This window comes from Dicentrarchus labrax, unplaced genomic scaffold (assembly GCF_905237075.1).
Source record: "Dicentrarchus labrax unplaced genomic scaffold, dlabrax2021, whole genome shotgun sequence".
Classification (NCBI taxonomy): domain Eukaryota; kingdom Metazoa; phylum Chordata; class Actinopteri; family Moronidae; genus Dicentrarchus; species Dicentrarchus labrax.
The window spans coordinates 8,757,716-8,769,356 of record NW_026136716.1 but is presented as its reverse complement, the minus strand read 5'-3'; the positions used below and the strand labels follow the sequence as shown (position 1 = coordinate 8,769,356).

The following is an 11,641-nucleotide window of genomic DNA, read 5'->3' as shown; positions in this document are numbered from 1 at the left end:
TCAGCTGGACAAGTGTTTCACTCTCAGTTGTCACATCTGCTCAAATATGAAGTCTCTTCTGTTTAAAGCAGCACTCCTGATAACAAGGTCGACCTTGATTTGTGTGGAAAACATGTCTGTGTCAAGTTCTGATCCAGACTCTCTTTCTCGCAAGAAATAACGTCTTAGTCGTTAGAAATTTCTCTAAATTGAGGCCAGCGATGTAGAGCTTCACACCTGCTTGGAGACCTTCTACTGAGCTTGCATCTACACCTGTACCTCTCTGCTGGAAATCATTAAAAACACAGTACAGGAGAGCAACAGCAGCTCCCTTTATGGTCGTTCTGAGCTGTCAGACTTTGTGGCTGAATGTAGAGCTGTCTCTATATTGCTGGTTACTTCTTAAGTTTCAGTGTACTATGTACCGGGTTGGGGTCAGGGTTAATGTTTTTAAGCATCATTTTCACACTAGAGCAGCACTTCAGAGAAGCGGGAGGCCGACGAAGAAAGGCTCTTGGAGAGAACTTGTTTCAAAAGAGGCATTAGACCACTTAAGTGCCCCTTTGTTGTAACATCAGGGGAAGAGTCCCACAGACTTCCTGGTTAAAACTGGCACTTTGATGATCTGGAAACTTTTAGAAAAAGACCTGATCGGGAGGCAGCTTGTGAAAAATGGCTGCTTCTTTGTGTTATTATAAAGATGTTAATACATTCACGGGCTGTATTAAGACTCTTAATGCAGCTGTTTCATGTTCGAGTCAATCTGACTCCCTCTTATTATTTCTAGTGTAACACATTCATTTGTACAGTAGGTCCTCTAGTGGCCGAACTCTCACATTACTTAATAAGTTCCCTCTGGATTTTGTACACAGGGTGAACCAGCAGGTCATTGCTTTGTTATATCACACTGCTGTCTTTCATGATAATCACAGAAAATGAACAAAACAACTCCAGATGTGCAGTTTTCCCACTTTTTATTCACCAAACATAAACAGATGAATGTTAAATATTCTCCTAATCCTGACATCCCATCATTGTTGAGGTGATGTTCTCGGGCAAAGGGGCCATTCTGCCCATAGCCAGTATCATGGGGCTCTCATAGTGGTAATACTGGGGGCCCTTGAACAAGTCAATTCCCTTTGCGTTGCACAGAGCAGCGTCGATGCCATCCAAGGGCAAGGGCAGATTTTGGGTCACAGCCCTGGGCGTGGCGGTCAGGTCAACATAAAGAATCCTCTGTCCTGTTGGAAGAAATAACATGTTTGTTAAATCACAAACACAAAGCTTTTCTGCTTAGAGCTTTTATTAATATAAAAAAGAGGTTAAACCCAAAAATTGAGCACTCTGTAAATTCACCTTGGATTATATGAACTGTGTTGTCATCAGGACACACAAAAGCAGCGTCCACGCGTCCTTCAACGCCCAGCTCCTCCTTCACAGTCTTAGGGTAACCTTCGATCAGGGTGTAGTGAGCCGCTGCTTTATAGATGTAAACCTGATCATCCTGCAGGGGTTTGGCGGATCTTAGGTTTAACACTGCTACCAAAGTTTTCTCATGAAATCAATAACTCTGATTGGCTACTTAAAGGTTTACCTTAATCAAGTAGATTTTGTCAGTGTAGGAAAAGACAGCGTCCACTCCATTGGTCACCTCCTTCCACGCCCTGGTGATCGGGAAGGCGTGAAGGCCGTCTCGATGGGTGTCCAGACGCATGTAGATGGGGCCTGAATGATTGAATTATAAATGATATATAAATGATTAAAGGAAAAAAACAAAACAAAAGTAATAGTTTGACATATTGGGAGATACAGGCCTTTTTCACCTTTTTTTTTTTGCAGAGTTAAATGAAAAGATTGATAGGATTCGCTTATATGTGTGTTGAGGATGAAGCTGGAGCGAGCAGGCAATTAGCTTAGCTTAGCATAAAGACTGGAAGAAGGGGGGAACAGCTAGCCTGGCCCTTGCTCAACAACTTGGGGTCTTACAGTAATGTGCTGTAACTAGTTGGATTTTCTAATTTTGATAAAAGCCACTCCTGCCTGATTCCAGTGTTTATACAGACAGCACCAGCAGGGGGCGCTGTGTTTTGTACTGACAATAAGTGTTAAAACTCAAGGTTAATGTCTGACAAGAGTCCCGCTGTTAGTCAAGAAAGAGAAAATGTATAGGTAACTATAGCAACCGTGAGGAGGACGACGGTGGTGCGTTCAAGTTTATGGACATTTCTTCCAGTGGGTTCATGTCATTGGGACTGGATTCAAACAGCTGCTGCATGAAAACATCATTGGTAAGTTGTTTCATATTCATTATTTTTATTTATTTTATAAAAAATAGTGTTTGTTGCTGGTTGTGTTGTAGACCGCTGTGACTGCCTGGTTGTTGTAGTAAAGGCCGGACACACACACACACACACACACACACACACAGATCATGTGATTGTGTGTGTGTGTGTATGGGAATCTTTATCTGACTGACCAACCTGAAATATCAGCAGTGTTGATGTTTAATGATAAATCCATGACACTGTCCATGGTGTCCATATAGCACACCTCACTGTAATCCTCATTTATCTGCATCCCGCCCAATACAGGTTCTTACCCCCTCTGCAGAGACCCATCGCCTGATGCTAAGCTAAGCTAATTGCCTTGCCTCTAGCTTGACCCTTCATACATTTACCTCTCAGCATTAAAAAAACACCCATTACCCAAAATGTTGGACTGTTCCTTTGTAGACTACTTATTTATGTTGTTTTTTTACTTTACCTGCAAAGAAATAAGTTTTGCCAGCATCGTCAGTGGTGATGGCATCTATTTTGACCTCACTGCATTTACGGGGTCGATAACCACCTCCATGACCTGCAGTCAAATACAAAAGATTTATTACAATACATCAGTTTCTTGTTCAATGTAATGCAAATGTAAGATCTGACTCTTCTTGAGGAACTCACCAAAGTCAGCGCACCCCATGAAGTAATTGCGGGCGTCCTTTGGGTAGGTACCGTTCACCTCTCCGGATACCGGGTTGAACCTGGTGAAGTTGTGTCCATGGAAACAGTAGTAGTGCTCCAGCCAGCGTAAAGCAGAGGTGCAGACGGGCAGGTGGGACCACGTCTTGGTCTTCACTGTCTTTGTGGTAATATCATAAAGATGGACATCATGTCCTGTGGGGAGGATTATTAGTAGTTAGAGCAACATGGATTGACATGTTTGAATCCTTAAAAGTAAAAAAAAAAGATACAATTCTACCAGTATTTTACTACATGGCTTAAATTCCTGTATAAAACTTACAAACACGAGTAACAAAAGTTTGCAAATAGCATTTTATTGATTTAAAAGCTGCTTTAAAACATGACAGAATTTCCTCCTGCTGCAGCTAATCTCCTCCTCTAGGGGGCAGCATTACCTTTATAATACTGAGATAATCTACTGTTGCATTGGTCTCTCTTCAACTCATTATTTATTCCCTTTACTTTAAACATTATTTGTACAGCTTAATTATAGTCTTGATGTAGTTAGCTGGATATTTGTGCCATGAATGCCAACATACCCTTGAAGAACAAAACTGAGTCAGCCATGCATTCTCCTTTGGGGCACTCCACAGCAGAATCCAGATGAGTGGGGACTCCTGGGAAGTCATCTTGGATCTGTTTAGGATACCCGTCTTCCAGGGTGTGGTTATAATAGCTGAACACCTTGTCATCCTGGAGTTTACATCAAAAAAAGTAAAGATCAGTGGCAGATATTGCCATTTTTAACAGAATCGTATCGTAGATGAAAGAATCTGAGCGTCATACCAGGAAGAAATAGATGTGATCGTGTTTGTCTGGGTTATCTATGTTGTGCATGCGGAAGGCAGCATCAACGTGGCCGATGTTATGGATGTCATCGAGCTCCTTGAAGTGCTCATTGGAAGGCTGAGCCGAACCATGATAACCCTTCCACAAGTGGGGACCTGCAAGGAAAACAGTTTCATTACACTGCAATAAATATCTAAAATAGTTTAAATAATTTCAAAGGAAAATAAAGTCCACCATTCTACATTTTAAAAAGAGTAATTTTATATACTGTGTAGAGGCTTTACTTCAAAGTAAAAGTAAAATTAAAATATAATAATAATAATAAAATAAGTATACAGGATATTGGATATTGCCAAAAGAGCCTCTTTATAAAAATGTTCCAAACCTTTGAAGAAGAAAGTGGTTCCTTTCTCGTCAGGAGTGATGGCATCAAACTCAATGCCTTCACACCGGTCTGGCAGAGCAGCATCTTTATTTCAGAGTTAGAAATATAGACATAATATAACTCTTGTTACCATTACCATTATTATGCAACTAAAATAATGGTAAATACAGATAATTTGAGATTAGATATGCTTTTTAAGATGAACAGCTTGTTTTTATGATTTATGTTTAGCTGTAGCAGAGAAATTATGGACAAACCATTATGATTTTATTATGTTTATTAGAAACCCACCTTCTACTGCTGCATCTTGTTGTAGACTGTGGATGATAAAAAAAAATCCTTATTTTCCTGCAGTTCAGTTTAGCGCTACATTATATTTAATTTCTAGAAATCCTTGAGTCATGATGAAGGGGGGGGGGTCAGTCACTGACACACCACCAAGGTAATCCGATGACTTTGCACTCTTGTATTTGTTCAATCGACCCAACTGGTGAACTTTGTTAACTAGCAAATAGAGTTTTGAAATGAAAGGAGTAGTGACGTGCACTTTTCAGTGGCTCATATTGCAGTTATTTGAACAGATTCACGATTGCTGGGATTGATAATTTGTGCGTCACAATTTTCATTTTCTCGGAAAAACTATTGAAATCATGATGATGTGACATTTGTTGAGGTGTGTACCAAACAAACACACGTTTTCTTCCATGTGGAGAGCAAGATGTGTAGACCAGAGCGTCTCTGTTGCACAACAGTACTTCATTATAATGCAGTTTGTAACACATTTTACCATTAGCAAAATATTGCAGCTTCTGTGATTTGGATATTGTCCGTGTTGTGATTTTTATAATATTTTAATTATTTGTGAAACCCTAATTTTTCTACCCCCTGTATTTATATGCTCATATTACAGAACAGACTAAATTCATAAGGAATTTGTTACAGATAAACTTTGAACTCAATCATGCCACATCAAGCATTAGTCATTCAGGTTTTGGCTTTTTAGCCTAAATAAACTGCACACAAAGCACTTTTTTTTCAATGGTTAGAGCATGCACATAATGTCAGAAGCATCTTGGGATCAGGATACTAGTACTACGTCCTGACCGGAGTGACCTGTTTAGATTAGAGTTCATTAATACTCACGCAGGGGCTCCATTAGTGAGGGCAAGTGCTAAGCACAGAAACAGAGTTTTGGTGAACAGCTCCATGCTGAAGTCCTCTGGCGTGGAGTCTCACTGTGGAGCAGAGCTGTGGCTGTGCCAGAGCTGAACTTGCGCTTTTATACTGAAATGTGTGTGTGGGTGGACATGTTAGGAAATGGTTTGTGTGTGTTTGCATTGACAGTGTGTTGGAGTTTTTGCTCTTACAAAATGAGGCTCTGGCGTCTTCCTTTGCTGTTTACTCAGTGATGATGTCTATAAAATGTCAGTGTTCTCAAGCTATCTTCTATACTGTTGATAACTGCCTTAAAGCGAAAAATTTGTCTTTAACAAAGCTGTTTTAATGAAAAAGAAAGAAAGAAAAGAAAACCTTTTGGAGAGGAGTCAAAAGGTGATGCTTAACTTTGCCTTTTGATGTGAATTTCAAATGAATTTATTGATCTGTTTGCTTAACACTTCTGACTTTCTTACATGTCCTGCAACTCAGGATCAGTGAGCGCCCTTTGTTCCCTTTTTTGTTTGTTGACAGACTTTTCTGTTAATGCAGATGTTATTGGGCAAAAATGGACACCAGAGAAATGCCCAAAAGCCAATGAACAGACTTTGAAGTTGTATAATAAGGTGTGGTTAGGCACAGTGACAACAAATCATGCAAAATTAGATGTAAATCAAGTTTAATTTGTCTTACTAAGAGAACAGTACAAAAATCATTAAGCTCCTCCCAAGCTTAATCTAGCTAAATTGTTTGATCTGTTGAAAGTTCTCAAATTTGTATTGATTACTGATTACTTTTGCATTATAGGCAAAATTCACAAAATTTCATTCAATGTCACTCAGGAACAAAGCATTATGGGCTACCAAGTTTTACTGTAGTTTAATTTGAGAAAATAAAATACATTAGAAACACTCATTAACTAATTTAAAAGCATGCATTAGTACTTTAATCCTCTACTTGTATCTTATGGACTGAATAAATGTGATCTAATATTTTACATTTGCCTTGCAACTACTGATTATCATAAAATTAATGAAAAAATAAAGTGCTATCTCCAATTCTCCTAAACCTCATCAAACACGATCTTATCAAATTAAAGCAAGTAGGAGGTAGAGACTGCGAATTATACTCAAGAAACTCACGTTTCCAAGATATTGCCTGCCATTACAGATTTAACCTTTTTAGTTTATCACAGCATCTAGTCTTAACGCTATCCAGATTTGTCTTAATTTTCTTCTCAAACATTCTCTGCGGTTCACTTGTAGCGGTAGATCTTGATGCAGTGATTCATGCTGTCTGACACCACCATATGGCCATCAGGAAGCAGTGCCAGGCCCCTTGGGCTACTCAGGTTATCAGTCACCAGAGGCCAGCCAACTCCTTTGGATGGGTAGAGAAGAACACGGTGGTGCTGCTTTCCCCAGTCTGCCACCAGGACATCCCCATCGCTATCGATACAGAGACCCCAGGGGCAGGTCAAAACAGGCCCCAGGCCAGAGCACACCCCCAGGATTCGGATAGTGTTCCAGCTAGGCTCAAGGACCCGAATGCATGGGACACGTCCAGTTTCATTTCCGCGTTCGGCTACTGCCATAAGCCCGGTGGCGAGACAGGCTGCCACCAGGTAGGGTCTGTGGTACCCGGTCACCACAGTGCGCTCCAATCGGGCCCCAGTTTTGGGGTCCAGCTTTAGGGAGGTTAGGGTGCCACGCTTGATGTCAGCGACCAAGAACTCATCCTGACGAGTAACAGTCACCCCTCTGGGAGCATCCAGCTCTTCATTGGTGGAACCAATCATTGTGCCTCCAAATGTTTGCAGGAGCCGTCCATGACGACTGAACACCAACACAGCTCGTTCAGCAGCACAGGTCAGGGCAATGAGGCCCTTTGAGTTCACAGCCACGTCAAAGTAGTTGCAGATACGAGAAGACCTTTCTGAGCCCGAAGGAGACACCTGCTGTACAACATTCTTCTGGAGATCAGTCACCTGAATGCGGGCATTTCCACAATCCACCACAAAGAGCTGCCCTTTGACAGTTGCATGGACGCCGCTTGGGAGATTGAAGTCAGTTCGGCCTGATCCTTGTTTTCCAAACTGTTTGACCAGATAAGCTGAGTCAAGCGCTGTTGAACCACCCTCTTCCTTGAGTTCCCTCAATGCTGTTACAACTCTGTCTTTCTTATCTTTGCTGTACTGTTGTGAGTCTTTGTCTTGGTGTAATTTGTCTCCTTCAATTGCTGACAAGGACAGAGATCTGCTCACCTGATTTAAACTTAAACCCTGTGTAACACGAGTCTGGGATCTTGATTGTCGTTCATCAGAACTCACAATGTTCCCGTCTGACTCTTTGTCATTTTCTTGGCCTTTTTCAAGAGTTGAAGGTTCAGAGGCAAGACGCATTCTGTTGACCTTTCTGATTCCTCTACGCTCACCCTTGTCACTATTAATCAAAGGGTGAAGTTTACCTGAGAGGTCAGTGGTGGACATTGAGCGGCAGTGCTCTTGCTTGAGTGATCCACTGACTGGAGTATTTACAGTATAGGTGTAACAGGAATCCTCACTGTCCACTGGGGATGGAGGACTTCCACTGTCCATTGAAGATTCATGTGAAGTCTTTTTCTTGGAAAGGGTGTGTTGAGAAGGTGGATGATGTCTAGTGAAAAGATCAATAAGACTGTGCCGAGAGAGTGAACCTTTGCGCATAGTCTTTGGAGATATTGCCACATCACTTATTTTTTCATCTGTTTCTTCAGGAGGACAGGATGGTTCTTCACTTGAGACCAAGACAAGGGCCTTTTGCTTCCTCTTACCCTTCAGTGTGGCACGCCTCTTCGTTCCATTTTGTCTGCCATCAGATTCATCACCTTCAGATTCTCCCTGACTGGAGACTGGTGGGATAGCAAGGAAAAGGTCTTGCCCCAGTGTGTCTGAACACACAGACTCCACTTCCTCATCTTGGGATGACTCAGATACACCACGATGTCTTGGTATGGGGGACTTTAAGGTGGGTGATTTGAGCTCATCCTCATTTTCTGTAGAGCTTGACAGACGTAGTTTCCGGACAACACGCATGTTCCCACTGTTTACCTTATTGCTCTCCTCTGGGCTGTACCGTTGCCCAGCTCTGTTGGGTTGTGGTTCCTTTCGAATTTCAAGAGGAGTAATGTTTGAAAATGCTTTATCTCCTGAGTGCAAGGCACACTTTTGTCCTTGGACACCACAGACACCAATTGGGTAGGTCATGCCCTGCTCATGAACATCAACTTCCCCTAAGCTTAAGGTCTTGGACCCAGGGCTTGGTAAGAAACTGACCCTTTTAAGTGTTAGAGAGATTTCCCAAGGTTGGGTGACCTCTGCCACTCCTCTCTGCAGCTGATTTTTGTTGGATCCACCAGCAGTACTGCCCCATCTTTGTATCTGCTCTTTCAGTTGTCCAAGTTTTCTAAGTTCCTGATCAACAAGTGACTGCACAACTCGCACAGCTGCAGCGTTCTCCCTCTTCAACTGACTAAGGTACCGCTGAGCTTCTCTGTGGTCTTGCTCAATCTTCTCAAGAAGGCGCCGCTCCTCTCTCTGAGCTTCAATCACAGCATTGTCCAACTCACGGTTCACCTCCTCCACTTCAGCCTGCTGTCGCTCTCTGAGGCTTTGCAGTTCTTGTTCTCCTTGCTCCAGGTTAGAAAGGGCCTGAGTCACCCAGGGAGGTGGCGAAGTAAGAGATATGGGTGTAAAGATGGACTCCCGTGGGGTGAAGGATAAGGGAGAAGGGGAGGTTGCATCTCTCTGCTCTGGAGTGCTGTGTGTCAGCAGGGCTGAGAACCCAAGGAGGGCTCTTCTCTCTGAATGAGACCGCATTAACATTGTGGATGGCAGATTTGAACAATCCTCTTGTCAAATGGGGTGTCACTTTTCACTACTTTTTCAGTATGTGTCTGTAAAGACAAAGAGAAAATGCAAAAGAAATGATCATCAAAACTCTTTAGGTACACAAATAGAAAATGGAAGACCTTTACAACAAAGCATTTAAGTTTATTGCAACATATACTTGCATATGCTTTTTAAAAAAAGTGACTGCACTACATCTACAAAGAAAATCTGAAACAAAACTAGGGATTGTATGCGAGAAGAAGATCTTGGTTAATCATTTCTTAACCAAAGGAGTCATCCTGTAATGTTTTGCAAATGAACTTCAGTCCTTTGGGAAATCTATTTGACCTACCTGTTGACTCAGGTGTATCACATAAACCCTTTAAGGACTTGTGTACATTTCTGTTGCTGTTTTAAAACTGGGACACAGGCTCCCTTTCGTTGCAACATTATCCATCCCACCCAATATTCAGTTTCTCACGAGACTCTAAAGTGCTCTCAGGTAACCACTGTCCTGTTTCCCTGGGGTCAGCGTTGTATTCAGACTTCAACACTGCTGGCAGCTACTGATCACTACGACAATAAATACCCAGTCATTAAATCAGAATTTAAAGCTATTTTTGACAGTATATGATAATTTAATGGTGATTGCATGCCAGGCTGAAGAAGAGGGGCTTATGGGTCTTTGTTTGCAAAGTCACCTCTCTTAACTTCATTCATCATGAAACCTCAACAGTCTCAAATAGTTGCTGCACAGACCCTCATTGTCACTTTTGGTGGAAACAGCCGTGCTTATCTGCTCAAGGCATTGAAACTGAACCCTGTCTTTCACCACCAACACAAGCTATGTGAGAGACTGCCAAAAGAAGGGTTGGCTCTCTTTTTTTTAAGTCTTTATGACCGTGCAAAATGGATCGAATTCTGACTTGTCAATTGTGGGTACCAACATGTATATGTTAATGGTGTAGACCTAGTTAGACAGCCTTTTACCCCCCTGGAGCAAAACAACAAGGCTTTTGCAAGGATGAAAGGGTGAGGTGTCAGTTTACCTCTGCATGTTCACAATAAGGTCCCCCTGGAAACATGTGACCTCAGAGTGTCAATGGATAAAATCTGTTTCCCATGTTTTAAAAAGATGTTAAAGATCTTATCTGTGGGTGACATTTGTTGTATGCTGTTAAGGGGCAGCTGAAATTAAGAAATTAAGAGCAGAAGGTCATGGAAAACATAATCTCAAATACAATCTCAATGTAAAAACTACACTTTATTACAGGTTAACAGATAAAGAGTCATGAATCTGTTTGTTGGAATGACGGAAAATGTAGGCTGTGTGTCAGTAACAAATCCCTGTCACTCTCCTGGAGTGAGGCCACTGGGTCTTCTCATGTTACCCCACTTTAATGTTGAATGAGAGGCACTAGTTGCTAAGTTACCGGATGGCCTTGCTGAGGTGCTGAGACTATAGAATAAATGATACCATTCATAATTGAGCGGATTATTCAGGATGTTCGAGAGCATTCCAGCGTATCGAAACTAAACAATGGAGGCATTCACCACAAGTTACAGAGCATAAAGCTCACAGGTAAAGGCCTCTTTGAAATGTTAAATGAAACGTGCTTCAGTCAGTTTAAAAAAACAATGAAATCTGTAGGCAGCAAATTACCCCAGACAAATACTTTTTTATGTCTAAATAAAAGTACAATGCACAGCAGAAGTTTTCATTCAGATTTTAAGCATTTTAAGAATAAAACATGAAATTACACCAGTGCATAAACAAAAATAGCTTTAAAACCATCAAAGTTAACGATTTCATACCTGAATTCCAGGTGTGTGCTTCTTCCTCCGCTGCTGTCCCCGCTCTGTCCTGCAGCCTCCAGTTCTTCCTCCCTCCGCCTCGCTCTGTCACTCCCCCCATCTCACCTATCTTCCCTCCTTCTTTCTTTTCACTGCAGGTTGTTGTCTACTACGTTGTATACTAGCACAGCAGTGGCATCTTTAGGTGTGCAGATAAACAAATTCATATTTGACTTGTACATTAAAACAATAATGTACTCAACGGACCATTTACATAGAATGATTGAATATATTGATGTAAACAAACTTTAGAGTCAGAAATAATTCATTCAGTTTGCAAACATGAAAATTATGTTTGGGAGTGATAGTAGGGTTACTATTTTGAGATTCTGTCTCTAAATTTTTGAGAAATATTTAGAGCACTAAAGGGATATATATATGTATGTAATATAATATATAAAATTCTAAGTCAATTTCTGGGTGATTTAATTTTAAATAGTGAGTCTGTTGATATGTCTGATGTGAACTTAGGGTTTAAGAGCAGGCTGAGGTTGTTTTTTTTCTTCACAAACATTAATTTATATATACAATAATTGTAATATTTTGGATAAATATTAGCTATCAACTAATAATTACTTTCAGAAAAAGGACATTGCTTGCAAA

General features: G+C 41.2%; 2 protein-coding genes across 2 annotated transcripts; both read right to left on the bottom strand.

Annotated features, from left to right (window-relative positions):
• Positions 1–936: 936 nt before the first annotated feature.
• hpxb (hemopexin b) lies at positions 937–5,446 on the bottom strand. Its single transcript, XM_051428014.1, has 10 exons — positions 5,305–5,446; positions 4,453–4,478; positions 4,162–4,245; positions 3,774–3,931; positions 3,527–3,680; positions 2,928–3,140; positions 2,743–2,835; positions 1,574–1,704; positions 1,336–1,483; positions 937–1,220 (listed from the first exon to the last, which is right to left on the bottom strand). The coding sequence occupies exons 1-10, from the start codon at positions 5,367–5,369 to the stop codon at positions 994–996; spliced, it is 1,299 nt and encodes a 432-aa protein (XP_051283974.1). The 5' UTR covers positions 5,370–5,446; the 3' UTR covers positions 937–993.
• A 532-nt stretch (positions 5,447–5,978) lies between these two features.
• LOC127378754 (uncharacterized) lies at positions 5,979–11,052 on the bottom strand. Its single transcript, XM_051427997.1, has 2 exons — positions 11,000–11,052; positions 5,979–9,249 (listed from the first exon to the last, which is right to left on the bottom strand). Exon 2 carries the CDS (start codon positions 9,176–9,178, stop codon positions 6,572–6,574), a length of 2,607 nt encoding a protein of 868 aa, XP_051283957.1. The 5' UTR covers positions 9,179–9,249; positions 11,000–11,052; the 3' UTR covers positions 5,979–6,571.
• Between the last annotated feature and the right edge of the window lie 589 nt (positions 11,053–11,641).